The sequence below is a fragment of the Lacerta agilis genome, chromosome 8, assembly GCF_009819535.1.
Source record: "Lacerta agilis isolate rLacAgi1 chromosome 8, rLacAgi1.pri, whole genome shotgun sequence".
Lineage (NCBI taxonomy): Eukaryota > Metazoa > Chordata > Lepidosauria > Squamata > Lacertidae > Lacerta > Lacerta agilis.
Window position 1 is genome coordinate 22,189,937 of NC_046319.1, and position 20,245 is coordinate 22,210,181.

At 47.2% G+C, this 20,245-nt stretch overlaps 1 protein-coding gene across 1 annotated transcript; it reads right to left on the bottom strand.

Annotated features, from left to right (window-relative positions):
* Nucleotides 1-14,211: 14,211 nt before the first annotated feature.
* CAMK2N1 (calcium/calmodulin dependent protein kinase II inhibitor 1) lies at nt 14,212-18,523 on the bottom strand. Its single transcript, XM_033156512.1, has 2 exons — nt 18,045-18,523; nt 14,212-14,353 (listed from the first exon to the last, which is right to left on the bottom strand). Exons 1-2 carry the CDS (start codon nt 18,211-18,213, stop codon nt 14,283-14,285), a joined length of 240 nt encoding a protein of 79 aa, XP_033012403.1. The 5' UTR covers nt 18,214-18,523; the 3' UTR covers nt 14,212-14,282.
* Nucleotides 18,524-20,245: the final 1,722 nt, after the last annotated feature.

The following is a 20,245-nucleotide window of genomic DNA, read 5'->3' on the forward strand; positions in this document are numbered from 1 at the left end:
CAAGGGTGCAACGGGAAACACTTGCCATCCGAAACCCTTGAGAGCCACTGCCAGTCAGTGTAAGACAGTATTAGCTCCCACCCCAGTGATACCCTTCCTGCCTTTGGGGCATCTTTTCCTCCCCTACCCAGTTGCCGCAGGTAACACCCCAGGCATTCCCACAAGACTTCAATGGTTTGTGCAAGCAGAATCAACAAAGCTCCTCTGCATCGCGTTCCAAGTTCCCAGCAGAAGCGCCAAGCACTGGCCTGTGGAAGCGGTTGCTATAGCGACGGAAATCCAGAGCAGCTTCTGCCAAGTCCCCGAGACCATCATCGCAGTCTCTCCAGGAGGGTATTTTCCTCCGGTTTCAGTGACTGGGCTTCTCCGGTGCAGTGTAACCAGATCGCGGATATCATATGTTCCGGACAGCAAGGCCCTGTCCTCCCAGGCAAGAAGGTCATTGGGGAGATAATGGAATGCATTGACAAGCAGTCCAGATTACCTTCCCTTTGAAGCAGCCCAGCCTCTCAGGTGTCTTTTGCCAATAGGTCCTTCACAGCTGTCAAACACTGGAGCTCTGAATCAGGCCAGAAGCTTAGTGAGGACGGAGGGAGGAGAGGGGGTGGCACCAGGGGTGGAGCAAGGGGTGGGGGGCGTTATGTCCTGGGTACCGCCCTGGGGGGGGGTGGCAATTGGGGCGGCACCCCGCCCCTGCGATCAGCGGTGGCAGCGAAGCAAGTTTTAAGGCTGCAGCGCTTAAAACTTGCCACGCCACCACCGCCACAGTCGGAAGGGGTGCCGGCCGCTCGTGCACACCCAAGATGGCAGGTGCAAGCAGCTGGCACCCCTTCTGACCGTGCGGCGGTGGCGGCACACAGTCAGAAGGGGTGCTGGCCGCTCGTGCCCGCCATCTTGGGTGGACTGTGCACGTGCTGCCCCCCCGGGATGCTGCGCATACACCGTGACATCACGGCGCACACGTGCTAGGGAGCGGCGCCCCGCCCCCAGGAGGGTGTCCCCGCTTTGCCGCCCAGGGTGGCAAAGTGGCTCCCTATGCGCCTGGGTGGCACACTCCCTTTTCTGTTCATGACTCTCCCTCTGCCACGTGGAAATTCCTGTCCCACTCACCTATGAGAAAATGCAATTATTCCCCAGAATCTTGGGTTCAGTATTTGCTGAAACCTGATCAAAAAATGTGGTGCTTCGATTTTAATCCATCAACGCACACCCCTCCAGACTGAGCCTTAAAAAGGTCTGCAGCTTCCTTTGACAAGGGAGCCTTGCCCTGGATGAGTGGAGACTTTGCTCTGAAAGGGGCCCAACCTGTTGCAGGAGACCTGGCCCATATTGGCACCATATATGTAAAATGCTATGATATCAGTACAAGCAGTCATGGCTTCCCCCAAAGGATCTTGGGAGGTGTAGTTTGTTAAGGGTGCTGAGTTGTTAGGAGACCCTAAATTCCCCTCTCAGAGCTACAGTTGCCAGAGTGGTGGAACTGCCAATCCCTCTTTATAAGGAACTCTGGGAATCCCGCACAGATCTTCAAGCAATACACTGTAATACATTAAGAGGGTTTCAGAACTGTCGGTTCAAATATCTTAAGGGCTGTCGCATGGAAGAGGGAACAAGATTGTTTTCTCCTGCTCTGGAGGGTAGGACTCGAACCCATGACTTCAAGTGACAAGAAAGGAGATTCTGACTAAACATACGGAAAAAAGCTTTCTGACAGTAAGAGTCCTTCGACAGCAGAACAGGCTCTCTCAGGAAGTGGTGGACTCTCCTTCATTTGAGGTTTCTAAGCAGAGGTTGGATGGCCATCTGTCATGGATGCTTTAGCTGAGATTCCTGCATTGCAGGGGGTTGGACTAGATGACCTTTGGGGTCCCTTGAAACTCTAGGATTTTAGGATTTGTGCCACAGTTTGTGGAGAGAGTACAAGGAAAGCCCCACACAGAGTGCACTGCAGGAATCCAGCTTCAGGTGCCTGTCTGGTTTACGGAATAGGAGGTGTGCTGGTTACGTCTGGATGATGATGGTTAAATATTTCATGCAACCCGCTCTGGGTTGGCTTTAGCCATTATTACAATAAGTACCTTTCGGAAATTTCAGTCTCTGAGCAGAGACCATGAAGCACCTGGTTTCTTTTCCCGCTCTACCCTCCCCCACCCTTCAGCTGCCCCCTTCCCAAATAATTTGCCTTCTTCCTCCCTTCTTCGTATTGCTCATTTCCTTGGTTATTATATGTTATCCACTTTGATGGCTGTATTATTTATCTGAGTAATTGAACTGAGAGTACCAGAGGCCTTCCATTATTCATGTTGCTCTGAAGCAATCCGAGATCCGCTTTGTGCAAATGGCACTTCTCACATAAAAGACCAGTGAATGGCTCTTTCTGCCTACTCTTCTGTGTCGTCAGGTGCACGAAACAGCTGTGCACTCCAGCATGTGAAGGGAAGCACTTTGCTGAGGGTTATAAGAAGGGGATATAAAATGTTAGATTAGTGTGTGGGTGCTGGTGTGTGGGTGCATGAGAGAAAGAGAGGGGGGTGAGGGGAGACTTCCAGAAGAGAGAGGAGAAAGCATTTATTCCCACAGGGCATCATGTATCGGGGGAACTCACTGCCACAAGATGTGGTAATGACCATTAGCTTTTGGAAATAGCAAAGCATACTCATTAGACAGCAGAACATACAATGGCCCATCTAGTACAGCATCCTGTTCTCACAGTGATCAGTCTCTGGGGAAAACACGCGCAAGACATGGCCACAATAGGAGTTGCAGCAATAGGTAGGAGGCACGCCACCTCAGTTATCAGAGATGGCATACAGCCAACTGATAGCCCCATCCCCCATGAATTTGTCATCATTGCATCTGAAGGAGAGCACACACTGGTGGCTACCATTGGTTTGGGGACCAAAGACTACTGAGAGACTGCTCCTTTATGACCAGCATCGGGGCCAAGGAGAGACCAATAGGGCCCATCCATTAGCCACAGAAGAAGCAGTGGGAATGAGTTTGCTTCCCTACCAGAAGGAACACATACAACAACTTTGTAATTAAAAACTAATGCCTAGGTTTGCTTCCCCATCTCCCATCCCTCCTGAATCTTTTTGTGCCATGTCTTTTAGATTGTAATCCTGAGGGCAGGGACTGCCTCGTTACTGCTTATTGCTCCCTGCTCTGGGTGCCCTTTTCAACTGAGGAGCAGGATAAAATGATTTAGCTAACTTAGTGACTAAGAGCTCAATGGCAACCCTATGGTCAGAGGCAGTGTACCTCTGAATGCCAGCTACTGACTTATCTCCACTGTACTCTGCCTTTGACATTGCACAGGCATCTGACTAGCCTGGGGGGTCACCCCTTGCCTCCCTCTGTAATACCTAGGGCCAACTGGCAATGCCCTCTTCATAAAAACAGCTGTGTGGCATGTGTTCCTGACCTGCCCTTGACAAAAAGACTTTGTGGCACAAGCAGGCTGGCAGCTTCAGCACCCAGGACAGCTCCCGTTGAGCCACATGCTCTACAACGGTGGGGGGGGGACCTCAGGTCTAGAGGCCAAATAGGGCATTCCAGGGCTCTCTGTTTGGCCCCTATGACTCTCCATGGGCCACGTGCTCCTTAAGTGGTTTTTGTCTGGCTGCCCCTTCAAGGCTTTCCACTCCTCAAGGGAGGAGCAAAGTCTGGGAGGGATGATCTGGTTCTAGGGGAGCAAAAGACTTCACTCTAGACCAGTGTTTCCCAAATTTGGGTCTCCAGCTGTTTTTTGGACTACAACTCTCATCATCCCTTTCTAGCAGGACCAGTGGTGAGGGATGATGGGAGTTGTAGTCCAAAAGCAGCTGGAGACCCAAGTTTGGGAAACACTCACCTAGACCTAGGCTTTGCTTTAACTGCAAGATCGCTAGCCATGGTGCTGAAGTGCAGCTACTGTCAGTTTTGTCCAGGGTCCTGATGATGTGATCCCACTCCAACTCTGCTCCACCTTACAGCCCGTCTCATGCCATCTCATCTAAGCCACCACTTCCTTGGGACAATGGGATTTTGTGATGCCTCAGGGCAGATGTGGCAGCTTCCTGGGTTAGGGGAAGGGCTGTAGCTCATGTTGGATGCAAAAGACCCAAAGGTCTACCCCTGACATCTTCAGTTTGGGGTGAAAAGTGAGTTGCTGCCATTCAGTGTCCAACAGCCTCCCCACCCTTGGTGTTCTCCAGATGTTGCTGGACTCCATCTCCCATCAGTCACAGCCAGCATGGCCACTGATCAGGGAAGATGGGAGTTAGGATCCAACAATATCTGGGGTGGGTGGGACTACCAGGCTGTGGAAGCCTGAGATAGACAGTGCTAAGCTAGATGGTCCATTAGTTGGGCTTGGTATGAGGCATTTCAAAGACATTGCCCTCCTCCCATTTCTTTGATTTTAGAGCAAGAGATACGCTTGCTGCCATTTGGTATTTTCTATCTTTAAAAATCTTTCCCTTTCTTAATTGGTCATAATTAATGAATTTGTGACTCTGTACCAGATTTTGTGTTCGTCTCCCTGCATTTCATTTCACACACACACACACAGGCACTCACATGCCAAACATTCGTGATGGACCAAGCTATGCTGCTGGCACACGCTCTTCCCCCCCCCCTCAAAGATTGAACCCAATAAATATTATTTCAGGATGCATTTAGTTTGAGATGGGAAACATTCATTTCCTTTTTAAAAGCATGGGGTTGTATCTGTTCAGAGCAGATCCATAAAAACGAATGCACATAACTTAGATCATTTCAGCGGGTCTACTCTGAGCAGCTTTTAGTTGAATACCAGGCATATAATATAGTCTGTGGCTGGTCGTTCAGAGCGGAATGAGCTAAATAGCACACCGAAGTAATAGGCTCATCCTGGTGAAGTTGACAAAAGATTTGACAAAATTACTTCTGTGTGTGGGAAGAGAATTGGGGAGTATGGTGTATTGTGTATTGTGTGTGTGCATCTTTAAGGCCTTTTACTGAAGGCAAACCAAATTTAATTTCTCTGCTCTGCTGCGGGCAGCCCCCCCCCCCCCCGTTCTCTTCACTCCTCTTTCTCCACCCAAACCCATCATTAGGCAAACAGGTGCATTTTATGGAAGGGCTCCTTACAGATTCAGAAAGGAAAGGGAGAGAATCCAATCAACCCCTAGAACAAGATCCCCCCTTCCTTTCCTTTCTCCGCCTTTCCTGCGGATTGACTTCTCTTAATGATATTTGAACGATGCTCAAGGAACGCATTCTGGAGGCTGGAAATGAGTTGGGATAAGATGCTAAATCTCTTCCAAACGGCTTCTTATGTTATTTGGGAAATTACTTTGCAGGTTTTTAATTAGACAAGGAACTGTTTTCACTCTCAGGCCCCTCTCCTGTGCAAGGTGTTCTGTGCGGATTATTGGCGCCAGGTGTGGAGGAGTTTGTGTGTGTGTGTGTGGCCCTACTGTTAGGCAGAATGCGGCAACTGTCTTAGCTGGCAGACACAAGAGACAGTAGGGACAACACACACACACACACACACACACACACACACACACACACAGAGATCCTTTAGGGGAATTTCCCGCATAAAAAGGGAAGGTTGACAGCTATGAGAGAGAGAGATGGTTCTCCTGGACCCCCTAGGCATTCCCTTCTGCTAAGGGGCAGAATTATGGTGCTGGAGGAGACTCTTGAGAGTCCCATGGACTGCAAAAAGATCAAACTTATCCATCCTTAAAGAAATCAGCCCTGAGTGCTCACTGGAAGGATTGATCCTGAAGTTGAGGCTCCAGTACTTTGGCCACCTCATGAGAAGAGAAGACTCCCTAGAAAACACCCTGATGTTGGGAAAGATGGAGGGCACAAGGAGAAGGGGACGACAGAGGATGAGATGGTTGGACGGTGTTCTCGAAGTGACTAGCATGAGTTTGGCCAAACTGCGGGAGGCAGTGAAAGATAGGCATGCCTGGCGTGCTCTGGTCCATGGGGTCACGAAGAGTCAGACATGACTGAATGACTGGACAACAACAAAGGGGCAGAGCTGGGTGTACCCCACATACCCAACTATCTTGTTGCCCTCAGCTGTGATGGAGGCTGTGGTGCTGTACTGCTGTTGCCATGATTGGAGGAAGATTCATCTGCCAGCCCAGTCAGCTTCTGTTCTTGGAATTGGGGCGGGCCCTCTCTCCTTTGCTCAGGCAGCAATGTGGACTCGTTGGCTTGCACAAGCCCATGTGACTGTCATGGTCCTGGGGGTTGGATCCGCCTTCTTCTGGGGACGAGGTTGAGGACTGTGAACGTCCTGGAGAAACACCACTGCCATGTGATCCCATGGCACAAGTGCCCATCCCGCTTGAGGACGTTGCATCACCCTCCTCTGGCTCAGAAGCCCCAGTACAACCAGAGTCTCCTGGAGTAAAGGACTGCTGGAACGGGCTGGGCCCCTTCAACTGAAAAGGCACCTTTCAATGAAGGTGGGACTTACCAGGGACAGTCTGCCCATGAAGTGAGGTGAGGCAGCTGCCTCGGGTGGCAGATCCAGCCTCCAAGGAGCAAACTGCTCACCACCAGAGCAGACACAGCAGCCACCACTTACTCTGCTGCCAAATTCCTAATCCACTGGTTCCATTTTACAATCAAGTCATTCTGAACTCCAAAACTCAGGCAGAAATTTGGATTTGTAGCATTTCAGAATAGCTCCTAACCTAACATCTCTGTGCAATGGTTTGTTCTTTTGTTTTTTAGGTGGTAATTAGGGATGCGGGGTGGGGGGGAGAGAAATGGTTGCAGAGCAGGTTTTGATCTCATTCCAAGAAACACAGACACAGCTGTAAAGTGTAAACTGGATATTTACTTACAATCATCTGCCATTACTGGTTATAGAGGAAGGAAAGAGGAAATGGGAGAGAAAAGCTCAGATTAGCTCAGAAAAGCCACTTTGTGGCTTCTTTTTCTAAAGACAGTGAGTGTTAATTAAAGGCTGCTGCTTATTCCAAAAGAAATTTGATTCCATTTGCTTTTAAAGGTGGACCTGTGAAATGCACCCTTTCTGAAACAGTACACAAAACCAAGACACAGTCATCCTTCAGAATTTGCACTTTTCTAAATTGCAATGCAGTTTCTCCAGCCAAGTAAGATCTACACAAATGCATATGGTAGAGGAAAGTGTGCTTATTAATACATGTATTAAAGGTAAAGGTAAAGGACCCCTGACAGTTAAGTCCAGTCGCAGATGACTCTGGGGTTGAGGCGCTCATCTCACTTTACAGGCCGAGGGAGCCGGCATTTGTCTGCAGACAGTTTTTCTGGGTCATGTGGCCAGCATGACTAAGCTGCTTCTGGTGCAACAGAGCACCGAAACCAGAGCAGTGCATGGAAAGGCCGTGTACCTTCCCACCGCAGCGGTACCTATTTATCTACTTGCACTGGTGTGCTTTTGAACTGCTAGGTTGGCAGGAACTGAGACCAAGCAACGAGAGCTCACCCCATCAAGGGGATTCGAACCGCTGAACTTCTGATCGGCAAGCCCAAGAGACTCAGTAGGTTAGACCACTACACCACCCGCATCCCCTAATACATGTATTAGTGAAACCAAAATACAAAAAAAACCCAAACACATTGTGGTGGTGGAAATTCCTTCACCAATCGTGTATATATTGGGAGAGGCTGGCTCTGAGATGCTGGTGAATTTTCATGTGGAACATTCAAACACATGAGGAAATGTTGAGAACTGAATGGAGGATTGGAAAAAGGAGAAAGCGAAAGAAAATGAAATGGATAGATCCACTCATCCCTGGCAGAAATTAGATGATGATTCTTTTGCCCTGCCTGGTCAGCTGGCTCTCAACCCCTGTGCAATGTAACCCTCATTTGTCAAAAGCCTAATTTTTCAGCCAGAGGAAGAGTCAGATAGTAACATTTTGGCTCTGGCAGAGCATCAGAGTCATGCCAAAGGACACGGTTCTCCTTTCAATTCTTTCTGCTCTGATGCTGGTACATGGGGAGGTATGGAGAGCGGGGAGGAAGCTGCTCTGTTTGCATCTCCCAATTGCATGCTTTCAGCAATATATGTCTGCATGGAAACTGGGGGCTTGCCTTACCACCTGCAGATGAATGGAAGCTAGGTTAGATTACTGCAATGCGTTATACATAGGGCTGCCTCTCAAGGTGGTTCAGAAACTCCAGCTAGTGCAGAATTCAAGGGCCAGGTTGCTCACCATAGAAAGACAGTTTGAGCATAATACACCAATCCTGGCCTAAATGCACTGGCTGCCAATTAGTTTCTGGGCCCAATTCAAAGTGCTGGTTCTGAGCTATAAAGCCTTAAACAGGTCAGGTCCACATTACCTCAAAGACCACCTCTCTCCATATGAACCTACCTGAGATCACCACCTGAGGCCCTTCTTTGTGTGCCCTCTCCACAAGAGGTCCGGAGGGTGGCAACATAAGAATGGGCCTTTTCTGCAGTGGCTCCCCATTTGTGGAACGCTCTCCCCAGGGATGTTCAGCTGGTGCCTTCATTAAACACCTTTAGGCACCAGGTGAAAACGTCTCTCCCCCCTCCTCATTTAATCCTCACAGCAACCCTGTGATGTAGATTAGGCACAATGCATTGACTGGCTCCCAAAATCACTGTGAGCTTCATGGCCAAGGGGATTTGAACCCATAGTCTTGTGGCTCTCCTTTCCCCCATGTTATGCTCACAACAACCCTGTGAGGGAGATGAGGGTGAGATGCAGTGACTGAGTGCCAAAAACAACCCCTACAATTGAGCTTTATGGGCAAGTGGGGATTTGAACCCTGGTCTTCCAGCTCCTAGTCTGACACTCTAACCACCAAACCACATTGGCTCTACAGTTCCAAGGATTCTGGGGGTGAGGTGATGTCATGTGCTCTAAATGTATGGTGTGTGCATGCACAGCCTTGGGACTCCTTTCCTCTTCACCCTATATCTCCAGATATCCACTATGCATCCCATGCAGCTTGTCCCTGGTGCACATGTGGTTAAATGCATGAGCAATGATGGCGAAAGACATTTCTGTGCTCCGAGACAGGAGGCCTCTCAATGCTGGCTGCTGAGAGAAACCTGGTGGGAAGGAAAGGAGGGTTTCATGGCCTGTGCATAAACTAGAAGCAGCTGAATACAATGGGACACAAAAGCAGTTTCTGAGTTGTGAATATGGCATTCATTTGAGGCAAGACTAGATGACCACGCCGCCTCCCTCCAACTCGGTCTCTCTCTCTCTCTCTGCTTTCCTTTTGTGCATTTTCTAACAGCAGCCTCTTGCTAGTTTTCCTTCCTCTGGCGCTCTGAAGCCAGGGGGATCACACGGCATGCTCATTACTGCCTCTTTTTACGCTCTCCCTGCAAGCCCGATGAGGCTCGCCGTGGTTTTTTAATCCCTGCAATTAACACAGAGCTCATGCTTAATGTGCCTTCCCTTTGAGCAGGGCACATCACGTGTCCATCTGGGATCTTGCTCAAACACCGTGTGCCCCACGTACGCTTTGTCTCCTCGTGTGCTCCCTCCCTTGTCTGTAGAATCTGAGGTTTTCAAGGCAAGGGCTGCAGTTCCAGAACCCAATAGCCAAGCTCTATAGAGGGAGGCTCAGATTGTGCTTTTGCCCCCAACTGAACAAGTGGGACCTGCAGCCAAATGTTCCAGTCTATCCTTCTCTCCTAACAGGAGCTTTCCTTGTGCCCTCTGCCAGGATACTCCATTCCATCTCCAGTTTTCCATTTCCATTCCTACCCATTATTGAGTTCCAGTTTTCAGTCAGTATTTTGAGGCTACTCAGCAACCCCTTAGATTTTCTTTCCTTACTATATTTGTGGAGTAAGGTGTCACCCTGAGTCTTGCTTCTGCTTGCTTTACAGCGGGCCCATTTTAGGCTACAATCTGTTGACACGCAGCAGCTGAGATGCCTTTTAGAGGGATGGAGGTAGATGGAGAGATATCCATCCACAAAGTTGCCAACTGGGGAAGTGCTAGATCCAGTTATACCCACCAAGTTAAGCAAGGCTGTATCTTAATTCTTGGAAACGCAAAGCAGCATCTTAAATGATTTGCTTTTAGCAATTGATTCAGGCAAGGGTAGGAAACCTTTTTCAGACGGACGGCCACATCCCCTTCTTGGCAACCTCTGGAGAGCCAGGTGCCAGGGGTGGGCGTGGCCAGAGCCAAAAGTGGGTGGAGCAATGAATGTAAATTTTACAGGTGGCTAGTTTCTGCCTCTCTATCCTCTATCTGAACAAGCAAGAGGCATTATCAGTGTCCAAGGACACAATCCAGCCTAGCAAAATCCATGTAGGGTGCAAAGCAGGGTCTAAGTGAAACTGATGGGTGGGGCTTGACATTGCCCATCAACAGTTAAGCACTTGGACTGAGCTATGTTGACATGACTTGCTATTTAAAGGCATTCTAATTTTGCACCTACACATATAAATCAGCATAGGCACATTTTATGCAAAACTGTGGCATTTCCTGATCTCTTTTTCAGGTGATACATTTCCCGGTTCTTGGCGATGGCTAAGTGGAAAGACCCTAGTCCCGGACTCTCAAGGACAAGTCCCAGTTTCCTGTTTATTTTTTCCTCTTTAAGATGTCTTGCTAAAGTCTGAACAGTTGTGTTCAACAGCTAATCTTTACTGCCCCAGGGTTTCCTAGCTGTTCTGTTTCCTGCCATCTAGAGCACATGTATTTCAATGCCCATGCTTGTCTACAAGCAGAGCAATCCTAAATATAGGCAGCCAGAGGGATTCACACCGGTTTAAATTAAACTGGCATAAATTACCCCTGTTCCAAGCTTCTGCCACTTGGCCTGAGCCCATCTGGGCCTGGCAGAGGGGGAAACAAACATTTAAATAGAGTTTGACTAACACCATCCTTTTTTGCTGGCATTAGTTCTGCCAGGTCGCCAGGTCACATGACTAAACTGAACAGAGTTAGGATCCAACCTAAGTCCCCTCTGCCCAGTCCCTCCCCCAGAATGCCCACTTTTCAGAGCTTACACTGGTGTAAGATTCAACAGTCCCAGCTCAGCCAGATGAGCCAGGGTGAGGGATTTATGCTGGTGTAACTGAGTTGAGATGAGGGGCTTATGCTGTCATAGCGCAGCCATGCTGGGACTGCTAGAGTGAGCAGGGAATCCACCAGATCCTAACACCCTTTGCCTGGTGGATCTTGGGTTTGGGTTGTCCCCTAAGGCACCACATCTCACATTAAACTTGATGGAAGGATATTAAATGGTGCCTAATGGTCAATTGATGCTTTTGAATTATGGTGCTGGAGGAGACTCTTTAGAGTCCCATGGACTGCAAGAAGATCAAACCTATCCATTCTTAAGGAAATCAGCCCTGAGTGCTCACTGGAAGGGCAGATCCTGAAGCTGAGGCTCCAATACTTTGGCCACCTCACGAGAAGAGAAGACTCCCTGGAAAAGACCCTGATGGGAAAGATGGAGGGCACAAGGAGAAGGGGACGACAGAGGATGAGATGGTTGGACAGTGTTCTCGAAGCTACCAACATGAGTCTGACCAAACTGCGGGAGGCAGTGAAAGACAGAAGTGCCTGGCGTGCTCTGGTCCATGGGGTCACGAAGAGTCGGACACGACTAAACAACAACAAATGGTCAATAACAAGGCAGGGGAATTCCCCACTCCAAGCATGCGTTTAACAAAAAAGATAAACAAGTCTTTGCTCTGAAATCAGCAGAGAGCAGCCTGTTGCATGAATATAGCAGACAGGGTAGACCCTGAGTCAGGAATGGGGAACATCTGTTGCTCTCTAGATGTTGATAGACTACAATTCCACCATCCCTTTGGTAAACTGAGCCTCTAGGAAGCTGGACATCACAATGATATCTGAAGGGCCACAGGTTCTCTGCTCCTAGTGGACTGACTTTAAGCTCATGGGATCTTGGTGCGCCAACCAGGGTCTGATGCAAAAGAATGGCTCAAAAATACAGGTGTAGAATTGCAGGATATGGCCCCCTCCCAAGTTGGTGGCGGGACCAAAAGAAAATGGAACAGAATATTTGTAGGGTGGGAAGTTACGGCATATGCACTGAATGGAAATTCAGCCAGGTGGTTGCCCCAAAGCTTTTGCAGGCACAAATCAGTATTGATACGAGGTTGCTTAGCATTGTGAGAGCAAATTATCATGGATATGCAATAAAAAAGGACATCTGGGAGACCCTAAGAGGCCTCTGAGAACAAGCTCTGTTTGTTTGAATTAACATAACTGGCACTTCCACACAATTGGTTTCACGGGCAAATCTATTCCTATTTTCTTGATTTCAGCAGCCTAATATATTTTTTTGGCCATCTTTCTGATGTTGATGTTTTTAAAACAGTTCCGAGTCAAATACCTTTGCTGATCTCCTACCAGTAGATCCCAATCTACTTTCTGCCCATCCCTGCCTTAAGTAATGTGTAATGGCAGAAGTAATTTTTGGGGTGAGGCCAGGACTCTTACAAGCATGTTCCTGTTTTCACATGCAGAAGATCAGGGGGTATTGGTTTTCAATGAAGAAAGGAGTTATTCAGTTTCTTGGCAGATCAATCAATATGGACTTTGGTCATGGAAGTCAGGAAATGCAAAAGGGGGGGGGAACCAACCATGCATTGTTTAAATGGGGAGATTTGGGCTATGGAATTCAAATCCTTGCCCAACCATTAAATTTGCTTACTAAGGCTGATCTAGCCACTATTTTTCAGCTTGTTTTATCTTGCAGGGCTGTTATAAGGATAAAATGAAACAAGAACACAAGAACTTTTTTTCTTTCTCTCTTTTTTTTCTTTCCTTATTTTATTATACATTTCAGAAATAGCCCTGTGCAAAGAAGTGCAACATACACGATATTTATAAGTAAAGGAAACAAGACTACCCATTGAAAGGTCATTCCAGAGTTTATGCAAGGAGAACGGCAAAAAAAATATTTCCTCACTTGAAGAGGCAATTTCCCCTCTTGTTTTGCAGGTCATGCAAAAATAAGTAAAAATTGAAGTACAATCAGGACGACCAGAAATGAAGAAAGGAGAAAATGGAGGAGACTCCAAAAGTCAGCTTTCCATAGGTATATGTGTTTTTCACGAAAAGAGTCAGTAAAGAGCCTTTATAAAGAAGAGTACAAAAATGCAACTTTACGTGGACTCAAAATCACAAAAATGGGAAAAGGGAAAAAGAATAATGCCTTTTGGCATTTCAAAATATTTGGCACACATGTCACTGTATTGTGGTTCGGGTGTATTTTTCCCCCCCAGAGTGGGGTGTTTTTTGCGGGTTTTTTGTTTGTTTGTTTTGTTTATTTAATCATACTCTGTGACAGTGAATAAAGTCACAGTTTTTTTAAAAAAAGAAAGAAAGCAGTTAGCCCACTTTGCTTGCTTGTGGTCATTAGAAAAAGCGATGCACATCTTTTGTTTTTTTCTGCCCCCATTTCACATATAAAAGTAAATTTCTATATTTCCTTAAGAACAATTGCCTCCTGCAGCAATGAAATACCAGATTTGCAATCTGTTTTCAGAAAATACTAATACTGAGAGAATTTCTTCCCTGTAGAATCCCTTCCTTAGAAACGTTTTGGTACCTTACATTCCATTGAAACTTTAAAAGGTAGCTAGAATTAAATATAGATATAGATAGATATATATATATATGTTTATAATTATAATTATATATCATTATTTTCCCCTCCCTTTCCCCACCCACATTCATAAATACAGACATTTTCTTTTTTTAAAAAAATGGAGATGGAGGGCATATTGTATGAAAATGTATGGAATTGTTTTTGCAAGATTTTACCATGTAAACAAGTGCTTGTTCAGAACAAGTATAAACAGTGACACTTCCCAAGATTTCCAAGAAAACACTGCTAGATTCCGTGCCTTTTTTCCATTCTGTATGTTTAAGGGACTTTTTAAAATCCAAATTCCCAATTACCCATCATCCAGAGGGAAAAAAGGGGGGGCATCAGTCTTAATTTAGACAACTGAGCTCTTCTTCGTACATTTCAATTTGTACGGTTTGCATTTTGCAGTTCCTGGAATCTAGTTGGGCTTGGATTTATTTATTTATTTATTTATTTTATCTTTTCACACATGAGTAAAACTGCTTTCCTCATCTCACATCGACTGCCTCTGAGCCTGCTCCTAAGGATTTCGCATGATGGGTCGGTCACAGGATAGCAAGGAATAACTTCAAAGTGCTATTAGTTTGCTTGCCTTTTTTGTTTTTACCCAATAATAAAAGGTCAATCATTTTCTTCCCCCTCCTTTTCACTCAGTGTCTCTGTGGAAAGATTTAAACTCCCGGAGGTGGTTTCTCTGAAATGTTTTTGAGGACATCGTCAATTCTGTCATCTTCAATGACAACTGTGAGCAGAAAAAAGAAAAGAAAGCAGAGCATTTAAGATTCTATGAAGCTTCCATTATTTAGATTTTTATTGCTGACCTCACCCTATAGTGAGAAGCCACAGGGTGGGGATGGGCTTTAAAATGGGTGATAAAATGAGAAAGGGACAAATGCGAACCAGAGAACTGAAGTTCTGTAGCTTTAGTTCCAAAGGAATGAGCTCTGGATCAGACTAACCATTTATCCCAGTTACAGGTAGGTAGCCGTGTTGGTCTGCCATAGTTGAAACAAAATAAAAATAAAAATTCCTTCCAGTAGCACCTTAGAGACCAACTAAGTTAGTTATAGGTATGGGCTTTCATGTGCATGCACACTTCTTCAGATACCTGTGCATGCACACGAAAGCTCATATCTATAACTAACTTAGTTGGTCTCTAAGGTGCTACTGGAAGGATTTTTTTTAAATTTTGTTTCATTTATCCCAGGTCTTGTAAAGGAGAATTACCTTGTGGATTTGTCAGAGGGCATTAGTGGGGGTGAAAGTGTATTTACATCCATTTACTCACCTTGAAAATCATCATTTATCATTTGCAATTATTTTTAATCCCTCTTCCCCACAAATAATAATAATAATAATAATAATAATAATAATCTCCAGTCACACTATGTTCAACAGGGGATAATTACCTAGTGAGTGAAATTGGAGTTGCAGTCACAAAAACCTTTTTTATTTGTGACTCAGAAAATCTGCTGTCACCCTCCCCGTGACTGTAGGGGGTGTACACACACACACACACACACACACTCCTTTCTGAAAAGATGATTTCAGTCCAAATATGTGCTGTTCTTTCCAGAGGAGTGCCTGCAAAGTTTATCGCTGAGAATCTGCCCTTTCGAAGGTCACAAAATCTACAACCTCAAAGGTGATATATGGAGTATCAAATTAAGATTCTTTTTTTGTGAGCAAAACAAAAAAGCACCCCCCCCCAAAAAAAACCATGCAAATGAAGTCCCAGGTTGGCTAGTGCCATTACTATCCTAAAATTAATTGCAGAATCAGAAGCACAAAGAGACCACACACACACACCCCTTCTACTTGTTATAATTAAGCCCTAATTATGTTGGGTGAGACCCTCTAGTCTCAAGGGAAAATTTAAGCGAGTGGGAAACAGAAAGCTGTACGTGGAAAGGGTCCGTTGATGACCTCTGTCCCCTACTGGGGTACTATTTTCCTTCTTCCGCCCCCACCTCTCTAAAATCTTGTAAATTTGAACGTTGGTACCTCCAACCCATTTCCTCTCTCTGCCAAATAATTTGACAGAAGCGAACTGGATCTAAGGATTCAAGAAGAGGCCGGGGTCCAGCCTTTCAAGCATACATTTCCCAACTCACCAACCTGGAGCAGAGTGCTGTGCAACTCCAAGTCTTACTACTGTTACTTCAATAAGAATCTCAAGTGGAACCCCGCTAGGGACCTACACATGGGTGTCATGGCTTCTGTGCAGCGGGCCCACCTCGTTGGGGTAGGGTCCAATCCCTCCCCCCCTCCCCAGTCTATGGCCCAGTCTATAACCTCACACCTCTATATTATTATATTTCCAGACAGTCAAGCTGTTCTAGCAAAAACAACGGAATAGACTTGTGGCACCCGAAAGGCTTACCTATTTATTTTGGCATAAGCCACTGCGCACCAAAAGAAACTGAAATGCCACAAGTCTCTTGATCGTTTTAAACATTTTTCTTGACCATCAGCAGCCAAAGTTGTAAGTACCTCACCACCACTACAGCCTTCCTTCCCTCACTGCCTAATTTCCCACATTTTAGATTGTAAGCGCCTAGAGGACAGTGACCGATCTGGGCAGACTATCTCTCTCTCTCTCTCTCTCTCTCTCTCTCTCTCTCTCTCTCATATGCTAACATACACTGAGGACACCAGCAGGAGAAGAAGAACTTCCAATTTTGGCAAATTCATTTGACTCCAGATATTTTTCCTTCACTGGGTCTTATAGGGGTTGTGAGAGATGGGAGCACATGGGAATGGGAGACATGCAGACTTCTACTCCATATTATTGACACTGCAGTAGGAGCTTGGGGGGAAACCAGTTCTTCAGAAAATGAGCATCATATATGCATGTGCATGCCCTTTTCTTGCACAGAGAGAGGAGGGGTGATCTTTCACTCAGCACTTTGGCCCCACTGAAGCCCAGATCAAAGGCTCTTTCCCAGCACTGCTGCAGAGTGCAGAAACTCTTCCTGGACAGGAGTTGGATGCATTGGGCTTTAAATCCCACCTCCTCACCTGACCCTCACCCGGCTCACCCCATCTTTGGGAACAGGCACTCCTGTTATTTATTTTTTAAGCTTCTATCCTTTTGACACACACAAGCACAAATCCAGCCTGCCTTGGGCATGTTTCTTAAGATTAAACTGCCAGGTCAAGGACCCCCCCCCCCCCCTGCTGAGGGTGCTTCTGGCCGCAGGGATGGATATATGGATGGGGTGAACAGCTAAAAGTCTGCAGAGGGAAGGGGGGGAAGGAGAGCAGAAAGGTTTGCATGGGCTTAGTGCAGAGGAAAGAAAAGGCGAGGGGGTGAACAGGTGCAGGATTAGGAAGAATTAACAATTACAGATTGCGTATAATGTCAGTTGTGGACCCACTGAAATGAGCGGACTACTTAAATTGATTCAATTCAGTAGGTCGTCTCTGAGTTTAAACATAAGAACTGTGGCACAAACAAGTTTCACCCCAGCTGTTGGGCAAGAAGGAGGTTTTGGAGAAAAAGATGGATCATGTTTAAGGGTGTTTTAATCTATTGGGGGGGGGCTGCTTTAAGCCAGGGTCCTGTCTAATTCAGAATCAGATAAGGGCACAGGAACTGTTTGGACCATAGAAACACCGGACGCTTCCTTATATCATGTCAGGCTGTTGTTTGATCTAGCTCTATTACCTACACTGACTGGCAGCAGCTCTCCAGGTTCCAGATAAGGGAGCTCCCTACCCCTGCCTGTAGATGCCAAGAATTGAACCGGGGAGCTTCTACAATGAAAGCAGATGCTCCATCTCTGAGCTGCGGCCCATCCTATAAAAACAAAGCAATATGCCCGTCTTTGCGGTTCTAATCAAGGGGCCGGTTTTAACAAAAGCACTGAAAGTCAGGTCGTTGGTTTATCTAGCTTAGCGTTACCTACACTGACTGGCAGAGGCTCTCCAGGCTTTTGGACAGGGTACATTCCCAGCCCTACCTAGAGTTATTGGGGGGGGGGCAGAGAATGAACCCTCGACCTTCGGCATGCAAAGCAGCTGCTCTGTCGTTCCTCACTGCTGTGCTCCCAGCACATCGAGGAAGGGGGGGGGAGGTGCTCCTATGGAACATGGTGAGGCTTACTCTCGAGTAAGCACACCTAGGACTCCGCCATGGGAGCTCGTGGTGGTGGGAGAACCCAGAGAAACTACAAATAAGGATTTGTAACTAAGGGGGTGCAAGCTCTCACACGCCACCCCACTCTCGGAAAAGTTAAGAACTTCCACAACATTGGGGGGGGGGGTGCAGGGACTAGAGGAAGGCGCCCACCAGCAATTTGCCTCAAAGCAATGGGGAGGCTGGGGTGCAGTTTCCAAGACAGCCTCCCCCTCGCCTGCTGCTCGAGTGGGCTCCCCTTACCCCGCGTCTACCCCGCATGTGCCCCGCATCGCTGCCCCACTGCGCTCACCGCATTTGCTCCTGCCGATCTGTCCCAGTTTGGGGGGCCGCTTGGTCTGCCCCCCCGCGTAGAAGTTGTTGGTGTCCTGCAGGCGGCAGGTGAAGGAGATCTGTCCCACCTCGCCACCGTCCCCATAGGGCCCGATCTTCTCCTCGCTGTAAGGCAGCACCTCCGACATCGTCGCTTCCACCGAGGCAGCTCCCGGGAGAGCGAGGCAGGCGGGCGGGACTGCAGCGGCGGCAAGTAGCAGCTCCGGGAGGGGGAAGTCCCTCAGGCAGGCCCGCAGGGGTCGTCTCCGGGGTGCGGCTGATGGCAGAAGTAGGATCGGGCGCGCGGGGGGTGGGGGACGGGCGGCTGCTGGGGGGCTGCCCGGCTAGGCTGCGGCTCCTTGCCTAGCCTGTTTTTGCCTGGGGCTTGCGCGCTCGCGGCTCGGGAAGGTGCGCAGGGAAGGTGCTCGGCAGACTGACAGGCAAAGCCTAGCGAGGAAGAGACAGGAGAGGGAGGGGTGGGAGGGAGGAGAAAAAAGGCAGAGATCCCTGGAAAAGCTACAGCGTCAGAGAGGGAGGAGGAGGAAGAGAGAGAGAGAGAGAGAGAGAGAGAGAGAGAGAGAGAGAGAGAGAGAGAGAGAGAGATGCAGCTTGGAAAGTGTCTCACTCTTCTCTCATCCGCGTCTCCCTGCGCTCACCCGTGTCTCTGAGGAAGAAAGAGCGTCGGAAAATTCCTGCGCTCTCCTTATCTCGCGTGTTCATCTCGGACCAGCTGCTCTCACGTCTATTGCAACGGCGTTGCTCTTACAGCCCATGCTTGCTTGTTTTGAAATGTTGCAGCTCAGCCTGCAGACCTTCCTCTGTGACTCAGGAGACTAGCATGCTCACGTTACGGTTATTGCGAACAGCAGCCAAAATGCATCTCTTTTTTTCGTCATTTTTTTCCCCAAAAGGAGAGAGGGAAAGAAATAAAACAGTAGATTGCCCTTTAAGAAACAGCGGCGACGGCAGCAACAACCCAGGACACCCCATGTCCTGCCTTATTGTATTTGTTGGCCAAATTTTCACCAGCTGGCAAGAAAATAATGGTATTTGTTTTACAATCTGCCTTTGCCGCCCTGTCAGCTCAGCATGCTCAGAGCAGTTTATGGTAACCGATATTTTTTTAAAAATGAGTAAAACAACTTGTGTTCGTGTGAGCGCACACACGCACATATTTATGTGCTCCTTATTCTGTTTATATGAATGCTTACGTGAATAATTTTGCCAAATGCATCTACGGTTGTTTTTTCTCCGTTGGCTGGTTTGGCAAGAAAATAATTGCATTTATTTCTATTAAAACTTCCCATTTACACCCTTTAGTCCCACAATCCCAGAGTGGCCGGCAGTAAATGAATATTATTATTATTATTATTATTATTATTATTATTATTATTATTATTATTATAATATCATAGCTCTCCTAATCCCTGTGTGTTGCATTCCTTTCTCCAATGTATTTATTGCAATTTTAGCAACTGGTTGTTTTTCTTTCAAGGAAGTAGCAGGTAAAATGACATGAAACAAACATTAAAAAATTTTTTAAGTGCAACTCAGTACACAAAGCATAAAACAACCACAACAATTAAAGTTAAATAGCAGGAAACAGGAAATACGTGACAGCTTGCACAGAACCAGCATCCCCAATGGCGGTGGTTGCTGTCAGCAGAAGAAGCAAGCAGCCAGGGTCAACTCCCAGCTCTCGCTCTCGCTCTGCCTCGTTCAGACTAGCCTACCTCACAGGGTTGTTATGAGGGTAAAGTGGATGAGAAGAGAGCTATGGGTTGTATCCAGCTCGGTTCTACATGGAAATTATGGGCCCAGGTTAGCCAAGTCCATTCATTTCTGTTGGGTAACTCTGAGAGGTACCAGCACTGGCTACAAGCTATAAGCACATGAAAATGATCGTCAGCATTTTGGAGGGGGGGGGGGAAACAGGATAATGTCATTTTCCAAAGCATCTTTGCTTTTCTGCAGTACTCCGAATTGGCCAATCTGCTTGCCTTTCCCACGCAGCAGGGCTGAATTTAAACTGGAAATTCATCCTTAAGACGCTGACCAGAAGTAGGCCACTGTTCCATTGACCTCAGTGTTTTCTACACTGGCTGGCAGCAGCTTCTCAGGGAGATTGTTGTTGTTGTTGTTGTTCAGTCGTTCAGTCGTGTCCGACTCTTCGTGACCCCA

Excerpts from the sequence above, each read along its gene's own strand:
- CAMK2N1 (XM_033156512.1), bottom strand. The coding sequence starts at position 18,213 with ATGTCGGAGGTGCTGCCTTACAGCGAGGAGAAGATCGGGCCCTATGGG. Across the intron at positions 14,354-18,044 it reads GATCGGCAGGAGCAAATGCG|TTGTCATTGAAGATGACAGA; the intron begins GTGAGCGCAGTG and ends TTCTGCTCACAG.